The 26,069-nt window shown below is 41.4% G+C and overlaps 1 protein-coding gene across 1 annotated transcript; it reads right to left on the reverse strand.

Moving 5' to 3' along the window:
• Positions 1–198: 198 nt before the first annotated feature.
• dstyk (dual serine/threonine and tyrosine protein kinase) lies at positions 199–23,581 on the reverse strand. Its single transcript, XM_049583724.1, has 14 exons — positions 22,394–23,581; positions 19,880–20,289; positions 14,693–15,205; positions 14,326–14,521; positions 11,078–11,316; positions 9,474–9,557; positions 9,202–9,378; positions 4,900–5,029; positions 4,275–4,431; positions 3,341–3,473; positions 3,115–3,228; positions 2,907–3,021; positions 2,480–2,614; positions 199–819 (listed from the first exon to the last, which is right to left on the reverse strand). The coding sequence occupies exons 1-14, from the start codon at positions 22,593–22,595 to the stop codon at positions 632–634; spliced, it is 2,793 nt and encodes a 930-aa protein (XP_049439681.1). The 5' UTR covers positions 22,596–23,581; the 3' UTR covers positions 199–631.
• Between the last annotated feature and the right edge of the window lie 2,488 nt (positions 23,582–26,069).

The raw sequence follows: 26,069 nt of genomic DNA on the forward strand, positions 1-26,069 counted from the left end.
ATTAATCAGACAACAAAAGCAAAAAAAAACCACCTAGTGTTTAAATCAGTCACAACCTGTGGACACATGCATCCACTGACAAGGTGTTACAAGTAGATATTTCCTTTTTTTAAGAAAGTCACATACCAAAAAGGTGACAAACAACTCTGACAGATTCCTTAGTAATAAACTAACAGCTTATGACACAATCATGTGTGGTAACAGATCATTTTATTAAAAAAAAAAAGATGTTGTATTTGTATAGATGCAGACATGTTCAGTTTAAATACAATCTAAAATTAATCTTTTATATATTTATATTTTTTTCATAACACTGGGAGTGGACTACTTTTAAAACAATTTGCATCTAGTAAGAATTCTATGACCAAGTAGCAATTAGCAGGGCAGCTACGACACAAGCACGGTGTAGAGTTTGTATACAAATACACAAAGCACAAACGATAAAACACACTCATATTTGCAAACGTCTGGTCTGTATCAGCTCCTCATAAATAATGTAAATCCAATAAAGGAGGACAGCTTGCACATTATTCATCGGTCACCTGTTCGTCTGCGCTCTTCATAAATACAAGAAAAATACTTTCCTGATCAGAATCCCTGTCACACGTGTGTTAGTTTGTCTGGAGTGTTTTCAGTTTGAGTCCTCGAGGCTGCTGCTTTTCTGCTCCGAGCTGCAGTTGCACAGCCGGTCCATGATGCTTTTGAGGCTGGGCTCCACGATACCGAGCAGGGGCCTCTGGGAAGGGTCCCCGTTCCAGCAGGCCTCCATCAGCTGCCAACATTCCTCATCGAAAGCGGACAACCGCTCGGGTCTGGCTCCTGGAGACGATACGGAGACAAGTGAGCCGAGAGAGAGACCCAAAACAAAGAACAGATAGTCCTCAGATGGTGAACATCGTGTTGGAAGAATGGCATGTTTCCTGAGGGCTAGTGTAGATGTATTTGTGTACATCAGCCTCCGGTAGGTGATATTTGAGTTTGTGTTTTAGCACTTACATCATAGAGAAAACAGTCATGGTGCTTTAACAGCTGACCTAGTTTGTTTGGTTCAAACAATCTCAACTAACCACAAGATTTTTTTGACAGTAACATGATTTTGTTTTTAGTTTATTTGTAAGGCACAAGTACAGAGAAACACTGACAGTTGCAGAGGCAGTGTGCAATGTATTGCATGCATGTCTATATCTGAAGCTACCCTGCATTCATGTGACATAGGAATAATGAGATGAAATGAGATCCCAACAGGGACAGTTGACATGGTTGCCCCCTCACATAGGAACAGCTGTTCCTTTGATGGGCATCAATAGTTCAAGTAATCAAAAAAAAAAAAAAAATCAGACAAAACTGAATTAAATACAAACATTTATAGCATTAGCTAGTCCACAGTTAATGACTTGCTGGTGTCATGATTACAGTTTGGTTTCAGTTTTTACTAGGACTTGACTGTTGTATAAAACATCTTAAAATACCTCATCCAGCTGACAGGTAGGGAATTCCAGAGGGTTATGCCTCTGGAATTCCCTACCTGTCAGCTCAGTTCCTGTAAGGAATTCTTACAGTGTCGAATTTTACGTCCTGGTTTAACATGAACTCAAAGTGAAACTACTATGGCCTGTCAAGGAACCAATCTTGTAAACAATTTTTAAAAGTCACGTTTATATTTATGCAAATAATTTGTATGGGTATGGGTGTTAGCATGTGAGCCCAGTGATCTTCCCTTGTCCAATCACAGAGTGAAATGCAGTTGAAACTGCGGGGTGTCTTACTACCTGTAGCTTTGTCACAATACTGGAATTTTGTAATTTGATACAATACCATTAAAAATATTGATATTCGATAACGATACTACGGGTAATATTGACACTGAAGACATAAAATTTCAAATTTTCATTCAAAGTTAAGTATAACAAGGCAATAAAATGACACTGATGACTCTTCCTTTCTTAAGTAGTAGCAGAGAGCAGCAGAATGACTGTATTAAAGGTTAAAAATAAGAGAGTATGAATGTGTTGATGGTATCAGTGAATCAATACTGAGGATAATGAGTACTGAGATCCTTTCAAATGTTTAGTATCAACATGTATCGATAAATCAATGAACACTAACTCCCTTTACTTTCCACACGTGTCATCTTTACAAAGTCAGTGTAGTGATCCCACAGTAAACTCCCTCAACTTGTTCATAATCAGTTATTTCCTCGTGGATCTGTCACCAGCAAATATAAATAAATGTATGAGAAGCATTACTTATTAGAAGATTTCCCACATGGATCCACATAATGCTGATGATGCCAGATGACATCACCAAAACTGTCCAATTAATGTGTTTGTATAACGTCATGTTTACTGGTCTTGGTACGTTTGTAAAAAGTGAGTCAGTCAGTGTGAACACAAACTGGACCAGAACTGTAAGGCAACAAATATGATTTTTTTTTTTACACTGCTAGGGGCCAAACTGCAGGTACGACAGTGCTATTTACCTTTTTTAACGTTATTCCAGAGCTGGTCCTTACTGGAGCATTTCTCAAAGGCTTCTGGGAGTTTCACTGAACCAGTGCAGAGGTACCAGAAAAGGATCCCGAAGGCGTAAACATCCACAGAGTTATCATACTTTCCTGTCCAGAGAAGGATAACAATGGAGAGGAGACCTTAAAGACTGCAGACTCTAACACTCCTGCACATTTAGGTTTCATTTTGACACAAGATGTCACAATAAACTCATGTTCTGTTGACACTGTGTATGTAACAGGTCATATAACAGAGCTCCTCTCTCAAGTAAAGAAGTTTTTGTGAGCCGCTGGTAGCTGCTTGTTCAGACAGTTCTGACCTATTAAACTGTTTGAAGTTGTGCCTCAAGAGCTACCTCATGATGAAATTATGGTCCGTGTGACTGCTCAGTAATCATACCTGTAAACAGCTCTGGAGCCATGTGGATGGGGGTTCCAACAATACTGCCAGACATCATGGCCTCTGGTTTACAGAAGCCGAGGTCGGTGATCTTTGCACGATTTTGTTTGTCCAACTGGAAAAGGAACGAGGGAAGGCAGACATCAACACACACACAGAAAACACCTCAGGTTAGCAAACTCTTACCGTCTGTGAGATCTGAACTTACCAGAACATTCTTTAGCTTTATGTCTCTGTGCAAGAGGCCCTGACCGTGCAGGAAGCGGATCCCCTCCACCACATCCAGAGCAATCTGAAGTCTCTCCCTCAGTGATAAACCAGCCTGATACAGATGGAGAGAGAGCCAAAGGAGACTTAACTGGATGTAAAGAGTGAGACTTTACCAGTAAAACAATAATATGTCTCTTTTTCTAATCTCTGCATCATCAAGTCACCTTCAGGCCTGTGTAGAGGTCTCTGTGCAGCCGCTCCATAATAAGCAGCACGGCGATGCTGGAGCCGCTTCCGTAAGTGTGATCAATCACAGAGCCGTGCAGGTCGACGAGCCGCTCATGTTTGGGCAGGGACCTGAAGCAACACACATGCAAAGGAGGAGAATGAAATAAAATATTTCGGACAAATGCTCATAAAACAGTCACTTTTTGTTTTCTTAGAGTCACAGTGTATTGTATTGTATTGTATTACTACGTTCTGCATTCTTTAGTTTGTGGCAGTGTGAGCAGATAAGCATCAGTCAATCAATACAGAACTAAAGAACAAAAGCAACCACTGTGACATTTTGCTGCTTTCTACTGTTTACGAACTCTGTTTTCTAGCGTACTCATGACATCGACCGTGACACGCAATAAAAAAAAGAAGAAGAAAAAACCCATCTAATCACAAATTTGTCTCCTGGCAATGGAAAGACATTGATCCCCTATATGTAGCAGCTTTTCCTGCATTTCAAAAACCCAGATATATGCCCTAATTCAGGTGGAAAAATTGTACCAAACACTGTTGACATTATGATGTGTGCATAAAACAGCCTCAAGGCTTCAACAGTCAAACTATTCTTTTTATACGCTGGGTGGAGTTTGGCCGGTATGACGACGCAACTGTGAAATCCAATGAAAAGAACTGCGCTCTTGATAAATGCAGCTACTTCAGAAACTGCACAAGCCATTTGACATTTCTGATAGACACCCTGTATGTGTCAGTAAAATGTGCTGCCAACTGTGACAAGTCTTGGCTTTTGCACCTGCGGCGGTTTAGTGTCAAGACTTAAAATGACTGAGACAAATAGGACAGTTGCTAAGATATCACCAAAGCAGCTGTCTTGATGAGTGAGTCTGTATGTGGGGTTTCATTTTTACGCTCTCACTCACTCACCTTGTGTAGTGAAACTCCAAAGCCAGGTCGTTCCAGTGTTTATCATCAGGTGGTACCACTGACTTTAAGGCGCATGGGTAGTGTCCGCCCCAGCTGTCACACAGGTACACAACTCCGTACTGACCCCGACCCAACTCTCGCCCGAGCTTAGGCTTGCCTGTCAGAAAGCAATGCAGTCAGTTTTTACCTTAAAGTAGAAAAAGAAGTTGTGCAAAGCATTATTATATTGTGCATTAACTTGGTAGGACTATGTCTGTATGTATTAACCTCAACCTAGGTGAGTAGTGTCTCTCTAATTAGGTGTGTTTCACTGTGATGTTTGAGCTTCACCGTGCAGAATGATGTGCAGAGTTTAGACACTAGATGGCTTTTTTCACATTCATCTGCAGAACCAGAAAAGTTTCCCTGTACAGAGACATCTTGTATACAGTAGTTTTGAAATGAACAATATTTGTCATTGTCATATCATATTCATAGAGTCTGGATTTGTCAGTAAGAGAAGAGGACTGGATGCAAATTTAAGAGTGGAGATATTTATTGATACCAGAGTCACTGAGGGCCACACGTGTGCAGAGTTTCACTTTAAGCAGTGTGTCAACAGTGAGAGGATTCACTGGTGACTCACCATGCAGAAGCACATCCCTGAGGGAGCGGCTCTCCAGAGACAGGCGAGCCAGTCGAGGGGCGTGGTCCTTCCTCACACGCAGCCACAGGTCCTCAGTGCGCTCCAGACGGCCCGTGTGCCCTTCCTCCAGCTACAAACACCAACACATGACATAACATCTCATGGTTAGCATTAAGAAGAGCTGTTGAATGACTGGTTCCATTAAACAGTTATTGAACAGACTTTAAACTGTTAAAGCGACATCTAACGTGCCGTACTTTTATCTTTAAACACTGTGTTTGAATTGCATCTTCTTGGTCCACCCTGTTACATCTAATTTTGTCCTCTTTTTTTTAACTACACCATTAGAACATCAGGAGGTGCCATCACCATAGAGACTGCTGTTGCGAATACCACTCTCAGGTTCTCAATGTCTACAGGCCAGTCGCTTTGACCTCTACGGTACTGCTGTCATTTGTCAGACTGGTTAATGCAGAGCTGCTTCTTGATGTATTGAATTTCTATTTTTAGCCAGGGGGTGAGAGTACAGGGTTTAGTTCTCATCACTGCTGTTTGTTTTGTGCTCAGCCATAACGTTAAAGTCAACATGAGAGCGGACATACTGTAAAGTTTGCTCACTACTCTGCAACAACATTCATTAGATTGAGTCATCATGTGTCTGTAGCTGGTAGGTTTGAGACTGTTAATCAGCTGATAATCAGCAATGAAACATTATGGTTATTTGTCTGTCATACTGTCTGGTGATCAAGACCAGTCTCAAGACCACTTCATGAAGGTCCCAGCATGTCTCTGACTCATCCACATTTTTACTCGGTCTTGGTTCGGTCTCAGAAAAAGAGTGCTTAGGATTTTATTCCAAGACCAGTCAAGACAGCAACTCAGAGACATCACCAAATTGACTGGGTAAAAAAGGAGTATTAAAAAAGATGGTTAAGCTGATTTCAGCTGCTTAATATTTATATTTGTTTGCTCATAGAAAACACAGGAAAATTCCCATATTAAATTCACCTTTGTGATGTCTTTGGATTATTTTATAGACACTTCTCATTCTACACTTATAAATACACACATACATATACAGTATGGCAATAGAAGAGGTGGATGAAGAGGAATCTTAATTTGTTTTCTGTGTATTTTAATGGGAATGTGGATCTTTTAGATCAATATGAGGAGTGCCTATGTTTGCATAAAGTGTGGGACTCATACTGGTCTTGTTCTCGACTTGGTCTCGATACTCTCTAGTCTTGGTTATGACCTGACCAAGACTGGGTTTAGGTGGTCTTGACTACTACATTGCTTCCATCATGATAATATCAGTAAAATTTTGATGGCCTGAAGACTGTAGTTTTAGTTTAGTAGCCATCATCAGACTTTTTACTATGATTACTAAGTTCATAATATCACCTGTTATTTCACTAACTTTATTTAACTTTAACTTTATTATTTATTTAACTTTATTTGGTCAACTATGCTGAATTCCTCCATATTTTTAATGTTAGGCAATTTTGCATAATACAATCATCAACTCAGAGTTATGGATGGAATTTATGCACCTTTCACTGCATCTACGTTGCCATTTACTGTACAAGAGGAGAGGCCTAGGGTTGTTAAAAAGTGCACTGAGAAAGCCTAGGCCTGACACTTTAACTACTTTTGTTGAACAATATATTGTCCTAAAAATAACTGTAATAAATGGTAGAATTGTCATTTTGAGACGTTTTTATGCCCCTAACATAATGCAAGTACATCCTTTCAAAGAGCAATGAATATGAGTATTAAAATAGTTAACTTAAAATATGTGTAATTAGCTCTGTAGTTATGGGTGCAGCAAGTCTGAGAAGAAAAGGGGCCAAATTGTCCTCTACAGTTGCCTTGTTTAAGTTATGAATCGAATTACCACAAGTTCGCTGTCACAGTTACAAGTTTTTTTTCAGACAATGGCCACAACAATGGTGTTTGGATTGGTGCCGTGTAGCAGAAAAGCCATAAACACCCTGCAGCCAGCAAGCTGGACATGCTTTGCAATAAACTGTGTCCACACTGGAACCCAGAATTTCTTACACGCAGTAGCAGACTGAGCCAACGACATAAGAGTAAAAACAGGGCCTGGAAGTTTGACCCAGAGTGGTCGGTTACTGCCAACCCAAACAAACTCCTCTCACCACTCACTAGAAGGCAATTATTATCACATTGGTGCGATTCTTTTCATGACAGAAAAAGGGCCCTGCTTTTAAATTCCTCTGTGAACAGGAAGGCTTTATTTTCCTCTGCAAACTATCCCTGCTGTGCCTTTACAGCACACTTTGCATTTACTCTGATAACACCTCCATCATATCAAACTGCATACCAGAGCTACTTTGTCTATAAACATCCAATGTTCTACTTGTGATTCAAGTCCTTCCAACAGGAATGTGACATAAGAATAACTGTGTTTTATTAAGTTGACTCATTTGCACTTGAACCAATCAGTAAGTCAGATGAATAACTAAATAAAATTAGGATATTTCTGTCCATGAAAAGCTCCGAACATACAAAGCATTACACACTGTCCGCCGTTCTCTAAGACTGCCATGATTAATCACTATCTTTGTGTAACTGCATTAGGAGTGAAGAATTAGCAAGCGTAGAAATGTAGCCAGTGATGTGACCCACACTGTATGTCATGTGAGAATCATCATCAGAGCTATTTGACCAGAACTGATTTGTCAGGGACCTCACAGAGGGAGTCGCAGCTCTTTGCACACAGGGGCTTAAAAGGCGACGTAATTCAAGTGAAGAGGAATGAATTGCTAAACCACAAGCTGTGCAGGGCCAGAGAGTAACTGATTACTAAGCTATCACTACATGTCATCTGAAAGTGCATTCAGTCACTGGTCAGTTTCCAACAGTCAGCGTTCCCACCAGCCACAGATACAGTAGGTTGAAAGGCTTTCAAACCATTCAAGTGAATCAGTGAAGAGTTCAAACAAATCTTTTATTCTGGTCAGGTGATTAATGCTTCATTCATTCAACTCATTTATAGCTCTTACACACTATGGCTGAGAAATGAGTAAGAGACAACAGCTCAGCTCAAAACTGCAGCTACTGCTAAACACTCTGTTACCTGGTGTGTCTTTTTTTAACAGGGTGTCCTGGACATAATATTGTATCAGGTATAGGTTCTTGCCATATTTCAGTATGCTTGTACTTCGACTCAGCTGCATTCACTTCTTTGTTGTCACCATTATACATTGACCTGTTTTTTCCTCCATCTTTCAGACCTGTTGTATCTCACACTGGCTGTAGCTGGTCCATTCAAAGAAGTGGTAGTGTAGCCAGATAGATTTTAATGCACTGTTTTTTCAAAATTATCAGCATGGATTTGTCTGTCAGCACTTCAGGAGGAGAAGATCTTATCTGTCAGAGCTTGACTTTACCTCCACTACTTATCTGATAGCAGTGGCAATTATTTTTAGTTGGAAACATCAGACTGAGACTTTGATGACAGTAGAAAGATGAAGATAGATGGAGCACAGTACTACAGGCATTAAAGGGACAGTTCACCCCAAAATTAAAAATACATATTTCAGTCTAGATTGTTGTGGCATAAATTGCTGAGTGTGGGAGATATTAGCTGTAGAGATGTCTGCCTTCTCTCTAATATAATGGGACTAGATGACACTTGTGGTGCTCAAATGCTAAAAATATACATTTGAGAAATAGTTATGTCTGTTTCCAGACCTGCTTACTCAAGATAATCCACAGATGTTGTTGTGAGCAGTTTCAATTACACCTGCCAACCGCATCACAGCACAGAAGGAAGGGTGCATGTACTCATGGGCTAGCTGTACCTTTAGCTAGTTAGTGGTGCTAAGTGAGCTAACAGTATCAGTTAGCAATAAACTAAACACTAGCCTCTCATCCATGAGTAGATGCACGTTTCCGTCTGCACAGTGATACGGCTGGCAGGTGTAGGTTGGTAGAAAGAAAATAGTTCCTACATGAAACTGTTCACAACAAGGTCTGTGGATTATCTTGAGTGACCAGGTCATGATTTCTGGAAAGACACATTACTATTGGGTTTGTCAAATTGTTTTTTTGGTGCTTTGAGCACCACAAGCTGAGTGCCATCTAGTGCCATTATATTTGAGAGAAGGCAGACATCTCTATGGCCGATATCTCCAAAAATCAGCAACTCACACCAAAACAATCTAGAATTATTATCAAAACTACAGGTGAGAGAAAAAATACGTATTTTTGATTTTGGGAAGAACTGTCCCTTTAAGAGAAAAAGACGGGGAATGAAAGAAAAAAAAACAGTACCTGGCGTAGTGATGCAGCAAAGGCATCATGGGAGCTGTTGAGGCGGGTTCTGAACTGGGAGCAGATGCTTCTGGCCAGTTTGGCAGCACTGAGACTTTCTATGGCGTCCTGGGCCACTTTCCGCTTCCACTCTGGAGTGATGGCGGGAGGGTTCACAAACGTTATCCTGTGGATTATCTGAAAGCAAGACACAGATTGAGAACACTTCTTCAGAAGTCACCATTCTCCATATGTTTTGAGACTCTTACTGCTGAATTTTAAAAGACACTGACCTGTTTGATTTGCTCCCAGAAGAGTCTTGTGAAGGAGGATCCTGAATGAAAGGTGATCTCCACGTGATAGGCAGCATTTAATAACTGTGGAAGAAGCAAAGAGGGAGTAAATGAGGCGAAAGTTCAGTCAGGAAGACTCTATTAACATTCCTATTCCTTCACAAATGTCTCTGCCTCACTCTCTGACTCCTATTATATTAGCTGACTGTAGGCATCCCTATAAGTTAATCCTTCCAGCTTTTGCCATGGTCTCCCTTGACCAATCATATTGTTGCTGTCAACACCAATTTCCTCTCTGCTGCTGTCAGTTGTCATTTCAGGATGAACCCACAGATGCGACTTCATTCCAGCCCGTTCACCTCGAATCATCATCTCCGCCAGTGCCCAGCCCTGCTCCACATCCCATCATCCGCATCTTCAACCAGCCCTCTTCACTTCCACCAGTGTCTGGACTCCATCAGGGGGAATAATCCAATTTCAATTCTAATCTCTATTCCATAATTATAGTGTCATGATTGTCAGACACATTCAAAGCTTTGACAAAAGAAAAACTTGAATTAAAACTTAAACTAAAACATCAAAGAATAATTTGGCACCCCTCCTGCAGTAACTCTAAAGACCCTCTAGGGGCAGTGGGCCCCCTGTTGAATACCCACGGTTCAGAGTCCTTTGGTACATAAGCTTCATAAAATTACACTTGTCTTTGTTTGAAAACCTTTTTTTCATTATTTGTTTGATACAGGCCTTGCGCCAGACCGCCGTGGTGAAGAGGGACCTGAGCCAGAAGGCAAAGGCTTTCGATTTACTGGGCCATGTCCCAACTCTCACCTATGGTCATGAGCTCTGGGTAGTGACAAAAAGAATGAGATCCCGGATACAAGCGGCCTAAATGAGTTTCCTCCGTGGAGTGTCTGGGCTCAGCCTTATAGATAGGGTAAGGAGCTCGGACATCCCGAGGGAGCTTGGAGTACAGCCGAAGCTCATTCTTGTCGAAAGGGGTCAGTTGAGGTGGTTCGAGCATCTGATCAGGATGCCTCCTGGGCGCCTCCTGTTAGGTGTTTCAGGCAGGTCCCACTGGTAGGAGGCCCCAGGGCAGACCCAGAACATGGTGGGGGATTACATATCTAATCTGGCTTGGGGTCCTCCAGGAAGAGCTGGAAAGTGTTGCTGGGGAGAGGGATGTCTAGTGGGCTTCGCTTGGCCTGCTGCCCCCACGACCCAACCCCGGATAAGCGGATGAAAATGGATGGATGGATGTTTTGTTAGTAAGTGTCTCTGACCCTGTGTTGAACCCTTCATTTTGGTTTGCTTTCGTCAAACCTTCTGCTAGTTCACACTTGGGTTTAAAGGATTAAATGACTAGTAGAGAAAGAACAATTCCTATCCCAAATCCTCAACTCTAAACTTTGCCTCTAAACATTCAGAATCAAACTGCTTACATTGTTCCTATTGAAGCCTCAGTCACTTTGTGTTCAGCTTTAATATTCATGGAAATGACTATGTAACTTTGTGAAGAAAAGAGCCATACAAACACAGTTCATCTTCATACATTCTTGACAAGAATAACTGTGTCATGGTCCTGTTTTTCACAAACTACTGCCAACCTGTTTGAGGTGATTGGAAGTGATGTTGTGGACAGAAGAATCCATGGTCGACTTCTCCAGACTGCTGAGACATCGCTCCAGAGTCCCTACGAAGCTCTCCCTCAGATAGTCCACCGAGCTGATCAGCTTATTTGCCACCGCCTGATTCAAACGCAGCACTATTAGCTCCTGGATCTGGTGGATGCAAGATTTGATCTCCTTCGATGTAACAAGCTCTCCATTAGTTGTTACAATGATGTCTGCAGTTGGAAGAAAATAGTTTGTCATGTTAATATCATGTGGTGTACATAACCAAGAAGCACAGAGAAATCTTGATTATTTAATGCCGTCAGTATGACAGTCTTTGTGTTGAATATAATGCACTGCTGCATGAGAGCAAAGGCCCATGTCACACAAGTATCTGTATTCTCTGTAGTCATGACTGCATAATGAAACACAAAAAGAAAGGTTTCAATAATTTATTGCTAAAGAGACTCAGCAAAAGTTTGTCCATGTGAGCAAAACACTGAGAGCTCTTCTTGCAGACACTAAGTGTCTCTGGAGAGCTGAGGTAGATTCTGTGTACTCTACAGAAACCTGTTTATCCCAGTCGGCTACTTATAGCTTTGTGTGGTTTGCATTACACAGAGAGGTGTTTCTGTTATTCAGCCAACACTCACTGATATAAAAGAGGTGGAGAAAAACCTCTCTGTATAACACATAACTGCAGCCTCTAAAGCGACCTCACAGTTGAATCTCTCTAAAAACAATTTCAGTATAATGCTTCAACTAAACATTATAACCTTCATGAAGGTAGGATTTATAGCACGTCTCCTGTATTAGACAGCATTAGTTTTGGCTAGGTGTACCTAATAAACTGGCAACTGAGTGCTCAATCTGAGTCAATATTGTAAAATAATCTGTGGAGTTTTTGACAACTACTATTGCTACTGAGCAGTGATTTTCATGTGTGAGTCCCTGTTTAGTTTCTTCTTGTGGAGCACACACAGGAGACAGTCCTGCCAGTGGTTTAATAATATTGAAGTGATCTACAGGTGGTGGTGATACTCCAAGAAACACAGCAATGCACAGGTATAGCAAGAAAGGACTGCTAGCATGTTAACATGCATGACAACAGGGGCACCCAGTAGTGGGTAGAAAGGGCGCCCCATGTATAAAGGCAATGTCCTTGCCGCAGCAGCCACAGCTTCAATTCCAGCCCTCAGCCCTTTGCTGCACATTGTCCCCTCTCTGTCTCTCCCCCTTTCATGCTTCAAACCGATCTGTCAATAAAGACAAAAATCCCTCTAAAATAATGTTTAACATACATGAAAACAATGCAGGTTCAAACATTTCAAATAATCAGCTTAGCAAATGTTTTATGGGGAAGAAAAGGGATTAAATACTTTTGATAGACCTGAAGGATACACAAACAGATGCTGTGGGAAGTAACACTGAATGTCAAGAGAAAACTTTAATTCTTTACATCAGAGCTAATTTCACTTTGCTAGAATGATCTCCAAATTGTGTTAGCACAATGCCAGAGCAAGATACAAGTGTGTTTAAGTTTCCTGAATAAAGTCTGATTTTTAGAACTAATTATGGAGCATGATAAAATGTTAAAAAACCTCTTGGGTTTTACTCAGAAAACTTCCTTCTTGAAAAACACCCAGGAGGAGCGACTAGAAGAAAACAGAACGTAATAACCAATAAAAAACCTCCCAGTCGATGACTCATCGAGTGCAAAACTGCGTGGGCAGATTATGAAATGCAGCTGGCTCAGCCATGTTTCTGCAGATCTGAATAGAGTCTAAACACAGTAAAGAAACTGGCTTTGAGTAAGTCAAACTGTAGACTAATGAACCCTGGGCAGTAAAGACAAGTCAGTTGTTAGTTTTGTCTTCTTTGGAGACACATTTACCGTATCACAAATCTGAGAGAGAATGGATAAAACAGAAACAAATTTGAATAGGTACCACGAGTCATCTATCTTCTATAATAGAGAAATAATAAAGAGGGAATCCTTTCTTATTAACTTGAAGATTACAGAGCCAAGTAAACAAGACACACGTGTGGTCATTTTTCGGTAATCCAATGTGATTCCACAGAATCAATGTTATTGGTTTCTATCACACCACATCACATGTCCCACTTCTCAGAATATAAAATACACATAACCAGAGAGCATGCTTTCAATTTTATACATAATCCTTTTTTTGTAGAAATATTTCCAGGTTATGATTTAGTTTAACTCAAAAGTAGATAATCTACTCTGCTGGGAAAAAGATATCCAGTTTGCAACAACCCCTTTGTCATTTTGACTGGGATTTTTGTCTGAAAAGAAAAAAGTCAGTTCACTCCTGGACTGAATCCAAACATACCTTTTCACAACAAGCAAAACATAACTTAGTAGTTTTTAATTACAAAGCAGGTATTTTCTACCTCTAAGTGTAATCGGCAACACATAATTTGATGGGAGCACAAATGTATGAATCATCTTTGCTTACCACAAACCATATGTGAAAATCAAAGCACATGACAGACCCAATTCTGATATTGTTAAAATATGTCCATTAAAATCACAAGCTCAGTAATTATCAGTATGTGTATACTACATCATAATACATTTAGAAAGAGGTAACAGAATAAGAGGGACAGACAGAAAGATTCCAGATGGGGCAAAGTAAAAAATATTAATTTTGTGCTTTAGTGATTTTTGCAGTCTTATTCTCTCGAGCCGTCTTTGCACACTGTGAAAGATTAGTTCTGTTTCATTCTACCTGACCGCCAGACAGTGGTGCTTTAGCACTGAATGTCTTCATCTCACTTATGTGCAGGTCAGTATACCAACAAAGTCACATGTGACCATGTAATGACGTATGGCGTTCGCCCCAGTATTAAACCCCCATGTCATCACGCATTAGCAGGTCAATTTGGCTTGTCACTTGTAGCCATGTAACAGTTGGTGCTTTGATTTTCTTCATCCACCAGAGGCTGTGGCGAGCTGTTTTCTTGAGAGGAGCAAAGTCAGACAGACAGTGGTGATCTCGCCATTACAGCTAAACAGTAAGCCGGCCGGCGGCTCACTGAGCTCACCTGGTTCATTGCTGCATGAACCACTGCGCTGTAAGCTCTCTGCTCTCTTTCTTTGTGCGTTCCACCACTTGTAACACAACATCTTCCTTAATAATCTGACAAATCTTGGCAAACCACAGATGAAAAAACCCTGCCTGCCTTGTGGTATTTATTCTAAGAGTTGACTCACTAACCTGTAAACTCCAGGTTGGCCGCATCCTCCAGCAGCTGCTCTTTCATGCTGCCAAGCGTTTCCACAATCATCTCCTTCATCTCTTCCTGCTTGCGGTTAGCAATGGCCATGAGGGAGTTGAAGAGCTCACCCTCTTTCTCACGGGTGTACTCCAGCCTGCGGGGTGTTATCTGCAGGTCCCTCTGCATGTCAAAGGCCTGCAGGGAGGGGAGGCAGAAAGAATAAAGGTCTGATGATTTTTTGATGGGCAAACCAGGTCAAAGCAGACTGAGACTAAGCAGTTCAAGCAAAGGTAGTAACAACTGTAAGGAGTAAGAAGCAGTAAAACAATCACAGACATACAGATGAACAGTGCATTATCCTCTTACCTGGTTGATGAAAAGATCTAGACAGCGACAATGAACTCCATTAAGCAGGCTGGCCGCTTCCACCTGTTGGTTTTGAAGCACCTGGCGAACAAAAGGCACCAGCAACCGATGCAGTTTTTCGAAAGCCTCACCCAGCACACTCTGAGGCTTGGCACCAGGGGTGGGGGTCTGTGTGGGGGCACCACAGGAGCAATTTCCTATCGGGCTACAAATGAAGTCAAGGGAGAGCAGCTGCTTATGGAGGACGCTCTTCTCCCTCTCCTTCTCCTTTTCCTTCTCCGCACGGCGGACAGGTTCTGGGGAAGCTGTAGACGTGTTGTCAGGGGTACGAATAAAACAGATGGGAAAGGAGAGCATCTCTTTGACCTTCCAGAGCTCAGCCACCTGCTCAGTGCTTAGGGAGTCCTGGTTGATAGCATAGAGTATGATGGGGGTCACACTGCGGGTGCAGTCTTCCAGGGCCTCCTCTATGGGCTGGACGCTCGGACAGGGCACCACCATGACCTTTGCTTCCTGGTGACAAACCACAAAAATCCCACAAAGGTCACTTTAATATCAAGCGACTAGTTTTTATGCTGGCGTATAATTAGGAAATATGGTTCTGCAAAAAGGCCATGTTACCCAAATTAAACAAAAACATATTTTAACCATTTACTCCTCATTTAATCCAGACTGCAAACACTGCAAGAAGGATACCAAGAGATTTAGTTGCAAGATCTTTGCTGTAATATTTACCACAGAAACCAAAAGTGGAAGTAAAATGAATTTAAAGCTGCTAAAATAAATAATAAAAACAATGCATCAAATGACTATGAAAGGTGCTGCTTATTCTGATGAACCCACTCCACACTACCGCTCCAACACCAAACATCAGAAAGGCAAAGCAAGCAACTAGCTCGTGAACATAATGGAGCATTAAGCAACCAGATATTTTGGTTGAGACCTTGGACTGTATATTAAGATGGATGTAGCTGCCATTTCCATTTTCCATTTTCATTCAGTTGATTTGTACTTGATAGAAGTGCACAAGCATATCTCCATCTCCACACACAACAAATGCACACAACAACTGTATGCTGTTGGTTGTGGTGGTTCACGCTGTTATGCTCTGCACCTGTTCACACAATTTTGAGCTGCTGTACGTTATTTAATGAGCAAAGACATGCAAGATAGTTGACTTGTTTTATTTCTCTTTCTCTTTAATTGATATTTTTCTTTGCCAATGGCTGTGTGGTGATTGATGTATATCCTCTGTGCATACTTGTGAAGCTCAGAAACTTGCCATGCAAACATCAGTTTGCTGCAGACGTCCATATTTTTCCAAGCAGATGCACTGGGACACATTTAGATTGAGAGTCAGAAAATCCCGACTCAAAATTATCGATTTGCTGGCTCCAAATGATGTCACCAGCACAAGATGGCAGCGCCTGTGTCCAGGGTAATTAGGCTTTATGTTTGTACAGTGGGAAGAAGTGGACACGTCATCCATCTTTATATACAGTCATTGGTAGAGACCAAAGAGCTGAAGGGTGAGAGAATATTTGGGCCTTTATTAACCATGTGGCCTGAAACATGACTTCAAATGAAAGTTAATTGTTGCATTGTATCTGCTGGATGTGCAAATAGGAATCTACTTGAATCCAAGTTTGCTATTTCAACTTCAAAAGTGATAATATATCAGTGGTGAGTTTACAGCTTGTTGCCCCTGTCCTCACGTGCCCAAACAAACATTTTTTGTTCCATATAGCCTAAAATTGCGTCAGAAAAATGTCTTGGTTAAGCTTTAGTTATGCTTTCCACACAGACAGTCACATTAACATTGGCCGACACAGAATCGTGATGAGGAAACGTTAAGATCTTTTACACTTCTCGTGGCAATCCAATACTCTCCCACACTACAGGGAGCAGTATACGGAAAACTTACATCCACAGCATCATTTCTCTATTTTCTCTACCCATTCATGTCTGCATAGTTAGTAAACGTCAGATGTGCAAGTACAGGAGAATACCTGCCACACGTGACCCTTCCAAAGGGCCATGTCTGGTGGTGTGACGTCACTTTGGCCTGGCAGACACTCACAACCCTCTGGGATTTGTCAAGCAAAATCAAGCATAACTCTGAATAATCCACAAAGCTCATGGTGAACAGGTTAATGTTTTCTATTAACATTAGAAAACATAATCAGGTTTATTTTTCTATATGTCTGTTGTGTTTTATGTAATTTAGATGAAGTCATCACTGAACTTCTTGACATTAAATGCAACTGGAGCACAGTTTTCAAACCAATTTGTGCCAGAAGATGTTTAAATGGCTTCAACTGCAAAAGGAAGAAAAAAAATCCTTTCACGCACATCACATGCTCCTTCTATTTCTGAACACCTAATGGCACATAAATATTTGTGGTGGTCTTGGGAATGTCTGCAACAGGGCAGGAAAATGACACAAGTAAAAAGGTTTTCTTAACCCTTGATAAATAACGACGTTTTTAACAAAAATAGTCTGGCAGAGGGCTTGAGAGGGAGACCACGGTGGGGGGAAAGAGAGCCAGAGAAAAGAGGCAAAAACGACCAACGGCTACACAAAGGAGACAGTCAGTCCTGTCTCCAAGAAACAAGAGCAGAGCCCATCTGAGCAGTCTCTTTGGAACAAAGATAGCCTGCAAACATTCGTTGACAACCAATCAAAATCCAAACAATGTTCGAATTGATTTAATGCAGTCAGGTTTCCACAACAACCCTTCATGAAAATCTCTCTGTGCTATTTTCAAGTTACTATTTTGTTTGTTTTTCATGTCTTTATGAAGTGTCAGTGTGAGTTAGCATCAGCGCTACCATTTGACCCAGTTCGACAACAAAAAAAACCAACACAGTCAAGACAAATGGCCATGACAGAAATTAGAGTTTCATCTATTAGCACATTTTAAGGGTGACTGCTAATACCACACGCCTTTGTTAAAAGCAGACGTGCTTATGTGAATTCATGGGGCAATAGACAAAACAGAATATGTACCTCAAAAGAATTTTAGAAATGTGGTGATAGCATAGCACCATTTATGTCCTCTGGGTGCTTAAGTTGAGCCGGGGAGCATGGGTTAACGCTGGGATGAGGGGAAGGATAATTAGCAAGTTGGCCTCTAAAGCAGGTTGCTGTGATTATGGCAGGAGTGTGTGAATACCACAAAGAGCAGAGAGATTCTGTGCCTTCCTTTACACCAATTTAAACATGTTAATCTCTTAATCGTTCAGCAGAAAGCTAAAGACGAGTGTCCTACTGCGTTTGTTTGTGACAAACCTTTGTTCACAGCTATAAAAATGATATGCAAATATTAACTTAAGTTGCAAATCATGTGATGTTATATGAGCACGGAAACAGATTACAATTGGTTATTCTTTCTCTCATGTATGATAAAGTTTATATTCATACTATGAACAACAACTCAGCTGTTAAATTTGTCGGAGGTCCTCTCAAGTGTGACCCAAATAAGGGACTGCAGACCCCATGCCTCTCAGTCACATGCGAAAAATGAGCAGGGGTGTGAAATGACCGGCTTTCAGCACTGATATTTTCCCTCCAGACGTTCATCTATTACACTTTTCTGTTTTACTGAGGTAAGATCTTAATGCAGCAGTGAAAAAGGTTTTCAAAATATAAAGCCATATTTAACTACCCGCACATTGTTTCCTCTTTACAAACAGTGGATAAAGTCACACAATCTCCATACCATGGGTTCTACCAAACAATATTTAGAAATGTAATGATGCATTAAAAAATAAAAACAACAGACTAACATTAACTCTGATAAAAGTTCCCACAAATTAAGTTGTTCTAACACTATTGAGGCACAGTGACTGGTATGCGTTTGTGTCAAACATATACGTGTATAATGTCTGTTAACATTAGAACAAATGTATTTTCTTATTGCAGAAATGTTGGATTAAAAAAATCTTGTTAACATGTCTTCTCTATTAGCACAGCCCATAAATAAAAAAACTTTTATTACTATTAAACAACAAGATTATTCTATTTTAACGACATGAGCAACCAGTGTCCCAGGATTCAATTGTAACCATGGCAACTTCATCACAGCAAAGGGTTTGGGATTTTTTAACATGACCTAGTCATGTGAATCGCACCAGACCAGCGGCATTACGTAAGGGGGCTGGGCGGGTGGGCTGCTCCGAGGCAGAGCTAGGCCTAGTTTCTGCGGCTGTGTGATGCTCACTGAGGGGCCTCAGTCTAAAGGATTAGAGACTAATTTCCACGTGTCACACATGATAAGGAATGACTACAATCCTTACACCATGCTAAATCAATTCACTCCCACAAGATATTTGGATTTTCAGGTTGCTCTGGCTGAAGACCAGAATCCCTGTTCAACAGTGTCCAACAATTACATCTTTTTCCACGTAACCTCACAGTAACCTGTGAATCTGTTTTTGAAGAGTGCTCAATACTTGAATGAGAGAAAAGCGACTGGAAAAGAATGTACTTCTGAACAGTAGCACAAATCAGGTAAAGTAAAACACTGAACAACACAGGGAATAATCAGCTCTGCTCGGTAATCTGTTTGTGAGCTAAGCCATGTGTAAACACAAAGACTAGTTCAAACCAGAGACAGAGATGGAAAAAATTTCAATCCATCCTTCCTTTTGGTGAGGGCTACAGGAGGAAATGCCACCACATAAAAAAAAAAGTTAGGGCTGGGCCATATGATTAAAATCAGTGACATAACTAAACGACTGCTTGTTTGTTGCTTTTTAATTTCCGGTGCACCACAACATGACTCATATATGTAAAATTGGAGTTTGTTGCTCACATATAACCGCAAAAACTACATAAGAGTAGAGGTGATTTAGTGTACTGTGAATAACATGACCTCTCTCGTGCCCCTTGAACTGTTCAACCCTCTTTTTATATGACAAAAGGATAGCAGCATATTAGAATTTTGCATTATTATGTCATTGCAATATTCATTTTAAATAGATGACTGCAATGTCAATGCCCAGACACATTGAAGATGTTAGGGTGTCAAAGTTCACAAAGAGGGAACAAGGTAATGCCAGTAAGGCTCACTACCATGTAAATAATTCCATATTAAACTCCTTATTTAGACTATGAGCGGTTGCTGTACAGCGTAGATCCAGTATATTTTACATAGCATCTACAGCCTGTGATTTAAAGCCTACCTGTAGCAGTGGGTGATGTAGGGTGATCTCCAGCTCTGCTAGCCTGTGGGCTGGGTCCTCACATTCCTCATGTATCTCCAGGTCTTCCCGGGGCACTGTGTCCCAGCGGCCACAGTTAGCCGCCAGCTGATGCACCAACTCATACTGGCCAGGCAGTGCCAAGCTGAGCCGTGTCTGTCTCCCATGGGTGAAACACAGCTTCCGCCTCTTGCAGACAGTGCCCTGGACTCCTTCACAAGCCTCTCCGGCCTCGGGGCCCAGTGGCAGCAGCCTCTCACCCAGAAGGCAGTTAAGCAGCTGATAGCGGGCAGCACAGTCCTGGCCCAGTACCAGGATATACGGGGCAGCACCCACAGTGTTACGCAGGAACTCTTCCTCATGGCTGGGGAAAGAGATGCAGCTGAGCTGGCCTGGAGGAACAGACAGAACAAAAGGAGGTACAGTATATGCTGAGAAGGGATCTTATCAGTAACCTTAAAGGCGCTGTATGTAAGAATGTGGCCAAAACGGTTACTGCACTCAAATTCAAAATACTACCGCGAGTCGTGTCCGCCCCCTCTCCCCTACAGATTCGAGGTTGCTGGACAGCGGCACGCTGGAAACTGATTTGTTTGCCCACGGGCAGCTGCCGTGGCAGGGCACGCGTCCTTGATCTTCGGTTTTCCAGCGGACCATTCGAAGAAGTCCGGCTTCTCTGCTGCTAATTCTGCTGCCGGGATACAGCTGAGGAGGAGCCGGCTGCTAATGCTATGTACCGGAACACTGCTAATGCTGCTGCCGGGATACAGCTGAGGAGGAGCCGACTGCTAATGCTATGTACCGGGACACTACTAATGCTGCTTGCCGTGCTGCTGTAGCTCAGTCGTAACTGTAACTGATGCTGAGACAAATTCAAAACATAAACATGATTTGCAGACTGTAAAAATGTTTTTTAAATGTGAATATTCTGGCTGTACTATTGTTGTCGGTGAGATCAGTATGTTATATGAACATTATTCCTTAGTCTCTGTGACATATTAGGATGATTTTACGACTATTTGCTTTATATTTCTTACATATAGCTCCTTTAAACAACCCTGTTTACTCCTGGAATCAGTGACCTTTTTTGGAGCTGTTGTTCAATAACGTAAGCACAGATATGGTATTTAATGACAAATTATCCTTTGGATTTGATCATTACTACCAGAAAATACTGAAGATCCCTGTTTAGTGATAAAGATTGCATTTTTTAAATCAGATATTATTCTTTAGGCTATAATTCCTGATCCAGCCCTAAGATGTGGAGCACACACAGAAGAGCCAATTCAACCTTATTATTGAGAGTATCAGACATAATCCTCAGCGATGCTGAGTCACAGTCTAAAACAGTTATATAACAAAGAAAGGAGAGCGCAGCAATGGCCTACTTTATAGTCAAACACGAGTGCATTTCTTTCTATCACATATGTGTTTTTTACTGTTACTCTAAGCTAGCATTCCCCTAGTCACATTCACGCCTTGACCCAACATGGCGTATTAAAGGCTGTTGTTTCAGACAGACCTGTACTAAGCACTTGACGGCATGACCCTGGCACACTAGAAAGACCAAAAAAGCAGTTAGTGCAGATTTATGCAGAAAATCTGCTAAATATCAGATCAAGAACCATTGAATGATCCTTCGGCATCATGTGATGCACACGTTTGCCCACATGAGTAAGTGTAACCAAGACATTTGCAAGATGAATGTAGTTTAGCAGGTAGAGACGGGTTTAGCTTTGTCCATGATGGCAGCATTACGGTCCCATTTTTTTCTGTTGATTGTGACTAATCTATAGCTTAACTTTGTTCATTCAACAATGAGGGAAATGATCTTTTATGTGTACAGTACAGGACGCCATCTCAAATGGAGGAAGCCACTCCTACAGATGTGACGCATTTCATTCTATCAACATACCATTACTCTGGTGTGTTTAATCAATGTTTCATAGATGCTATGACCAGATCACCTGATCAAGAAAGCTCACAATGCTCATAAAATGTTAGCATATATGGAGCTGTGAGAAACATGTGGCTGTGATGGAGAAATCTGTTATAGAGAGAAATAGGCAATGGACATGATCATTTCAAAGCTGGACTCAAAGGTACTACAATATGTCCACAATCTAAAAGTAAACCTAACCTTGTCACTAGCACACACAAAAGGCACAATCAATGAAAAGTAGAAGAATGAGTGTCTCATAACCCAGGCTTTCAGCCAGCTAGTGAGTGAGGAAATCTCAGCATATTTGGTGCACTTAGTCTACTCATTCTTTTCAGAGGGGTCTTAATCTCTTTAGTTTTCCATAACCCTAATTAATGCATTTTTCAGTCTGCTTGCTGGTGGAGAAATCACTTGGCAGCAGACACTTGTTAGCACTTTCTTTTTGATAAAGTTTAACACAGCTATGGATTTGATTTTTGGCAGCCACCTTGGTCGCTTTAACCATGGTGAAACAGTGATGTTCAGGTGTTGCTGCTGCATGTGTTCAAACCTACCTGCCTCAAAGGAAGCTGACTCCGGGCTCATGGTCGATGCACACGCGTTGCTGTAATTCTGCCTGATTTCCCGGAAGAACGCATTAGTCTCCTTTAGGTTCTTCTTCAGCTGTATGGAGTGTTTGTTGTAGCTGTTAAATGTCCTCGTCAGCTCCCGAGCTAAATGAGTCATTCTCTGTTGTTGCTGTACATTTCCCTCCATGGTCAACAGGTTGAGCTGCTTTCTATTCCTTCTTGGGGTTCCCAAAGTTTAGCAGGTGCCAAACACATACAATAAGCTGCTCGGGTATCAATCAGTCCTGTTATCACACCTTTTTCGTTACGTGCTAGTTAGTTAGTAGTCATGTTCGTCCTCGCACCTGTTAGCCCGTGCTGAATAATTCCTTCACTTGTGGGCTGATTTAACATAACATTAGTGTATTAGTGCTGAGCAGACAACAGTCTCTACATTGATATGTGTCAGTGAATACAGGCTGGGCATTTAGCTTTGTTGTTATGATGCTGCAGCTGACTAGCACAGCTAGCTAGCTTAACTTGTGCCGCGCGTGCACGGCAACTTTTATCAGATTTTAACGGTTGGCTGACAAAGTGGCCGCTATTTCGGCATTTTTCTAGTAAACATCGGCTGTCAGACTGGGAGTGTCTTAAAAACAACGGATACCAACAACACCGCGGTGATGTGTGCCTGTAAATGTGCTAAATACTGTGGTTTGCGACCTAGCTGTGGTCCAGTTAACGCTAGCCAGAAGGCATCTCCTGCCCGTCCTCGCCTTGGCCTGGCAATACAGACATATCCGTTAACTCCACGTAAATAGTCCAGGACACAGTTTAACAGCCATGCAGCTCCGTGTTTGGAGGATGGGGGGCCAAATTTGACAGCTGCCTCTAAATGACAACCTAACGTAGGCACGACAGAACCGTTGGCGTTTTCCTGATGAGGCTCCGTGGGAAAAGAAAGATCTTCCTAAACTGGCTCCGGCCCGGAGAAGCCAGCGGACATCTTCCACCCCAGAGAGCGACGGCGACACAACCAACGTTGCATGAAGTGTTTTCTCTTTCGGTGATGATGAAGATAAGAGCAGAGTCCGTGGTGGCGGTGCAGGGCGAGGTGTGTCCGGACCAACTCACATCGCTGAGCCCAAGCAATCAAATCACTGCAAAACAGAAAGTCGACACAGCCGAAGTTAGGGAAAGGAAAGGGCGGGGTTCGGGATAACGCACTGCTATATGGGAAATGTAGGAATGTTTGTTTTCCTTCATCACTTTCGCACTAGTGTACTTCGGTGGGCGTAATGTCGCTGTTTCTAATGGCTAAAAAAGTCCAGTGGTAAAATAAATGCCCAGAATATACAAGGAGTCTACGGAGCCCCGATTGTGCCAGGAAAAGAACAACAAATACATGTTAGGATGACAAAAATAGAAATGCTTATCGTAGGGTCAACATTATGAGATAGGCCATATAGCCTAACATGTGGGACATGAGCCTATTTTATACATACACACATAGGCCTACACACACACACACACACACACACACACACACACACACACACACACACACACACACACACAATTGCTTTAATGTCCCCGGGGGCAGTTTGGGATACAGAGAGTGGTCGTAATTTTTTTTTTGAAAATTATATTTACTGTATTTTCACAATTAACATAACATACACATTAATGAGGGATAGCATGCCCACATTCATAAAGAAAAGGAGAGACAAAACCAAGAGGAACAAACACTGAAGAAAAAAAAAGAAAAAAAAAAAACAGGAAAAGAAAATGATAATAAATAAAAATAAAATTATTACCCCGCATTTCCTATGAAGCTGTCGTGTTGAATATTACATTTTCTTATATACTTCATTGACCTTTACAAGTATTCAACTTCTTGATTGGTGACTTTCAAGAAATTCAATGAATTGTCCCCATAGCTTAAAAAAGCTCTGTATTTTCCCCTCGGTGGCATAAGTCAGTTTCTCCATGGCCAGAACTTTGGAAAGGCTTCTAAACCTGTGTTCAGCTGAGGGAGGCTCAGTACTCTTCCAGGAAATTGCTATTCAGTGTTAAGCCTGAAGTGAGCACAAAATGACAATCTTTTTATTCGCACCTGACACTCCTAACTCAGTTGGAAATAGTCCTAGGATAAAAACTCGAGGGCAAACAGGCAGTTTGACAGAAATAATATCAGATATAGTTTGAATGACTTTTCCCCAGAATGTTTTCATTTTGGGGCAACTCCACAGGCAGTGTAATAATGTGCCTTCTTCTTCTTCGCTGCATTTAATACAGAAATCAGAATTATTGTTATCAAAGCGATGTAACAGGGCAGCAGTTATGTACTGGCCTGTAGGACTTCCAGATCCAGACTGACCAACTGGTGATGGCTAACCAACTGCACGTTGTGTTGATTGACAAACAACAGAAGAAGGCAGTGGTAATAGATGTAGCAATCCCAATCAGGAAGAAGAAAAACAAGAAGCTTGAAAAATACTAAGGGCTGAAAGAGGAACTAGAAAAAGTGTGGGGAGTAAAGGCAAAAGTTGTGCCAATGGTAATCGGAGCACTCACAGCTGTGACCCCCAAACTGGGAGAGTGGCTCTTGGAGATTCAAGGTACAACGTCTGAGGTGTCTGTCCAGAGGAGTGAATCTAGAATTTCACATTGTGTGGACGTAACATCGTGACGTTTTCTAGACATTGGGTTTTGTTCTCCATATCAATAAAATCAGTGTGACATGGGGATGAAACACTGGTTAGGCTCCACAACAACACAACTTCAATCCAGCAAAATATCACTGCATCTACCGTCAGTGTTCTGCATTAGGCCTTGTTCTGGCATTGAATTTTGGTCACCAAACATCACAACCTAAATTCAACGAATATCAATGTCTTATGTGGTTGGTGGCCAAATGGGAAGTACCACAACAACGAAATGCAGTTTTGCATCTTACCAAATAGTAAACGTGCATATAGAGAAATATAATGATACACTAATGTACAGAATGAATACGGCTTCCATAATAAATCCCACTAAGTCTTAGGGGATAAAAAATTCTATCATTTATATTCTTGAACCAATAAGTTCCCCCACAAAATCCATTAGCATATGTTATTAATTCTGGTGTTTGAACATGAATGAAAAAGCAACAAACAACGTCTTTCTTAGTGGTTACATACACCATCAGCATGTAAATGTAATATCTGTGGCTAATTGTGACTCAAAGACGACCATGTGCAGCCAAGGAAATATAGTGCTCTGTTTGCCCCACAGGCTATGTGGTCTATCACTCATCCACTTCACTTTCCCTATACCATGCATATCACATACACATTTCTACACCTCTTGGTTTTATATAAAATACACATATTCACACATGTTTAATCTGCTGCAGTGGTTCTCAAATGGTGTGGTGTGATGCCAATCCAGGTGTGCTGTGGGTGATAACCGCACATTATTATTGCAATATTCAACTGGGCCTATACAAAAAGTTATGAATGAATTTTTAATTGACTGTATTAGTATGTTGTGTGCACCCGTTTCCTAATAAAGAGGCAAATTCTACCAAAAAAAAGTAATTTAATTTAATTTAATTCAATTGAAAACACCGTCAAAGGGAACCTTCTTGTTGCCCTTCATGCGAGGGAATTATAAGTGTGTTACACATCACATTATC

This window comes from Epinephelus fuscoguttatus, linkage group LG1 (assembly GCF_011397635.1).
Source record: "Epinephelus fuscoguttatus linkage group LG1, E.fuscoguttatus.final_Chr_v1".
In the NCBI taxonomy this organism is placed as follows: domain Eukaryota; kingdom Metazoa; phylum Chordata; class Actinopteri; order Perciformes; family Serranidae; genus Epinephelus; species Epinephelus fuscoguttatus.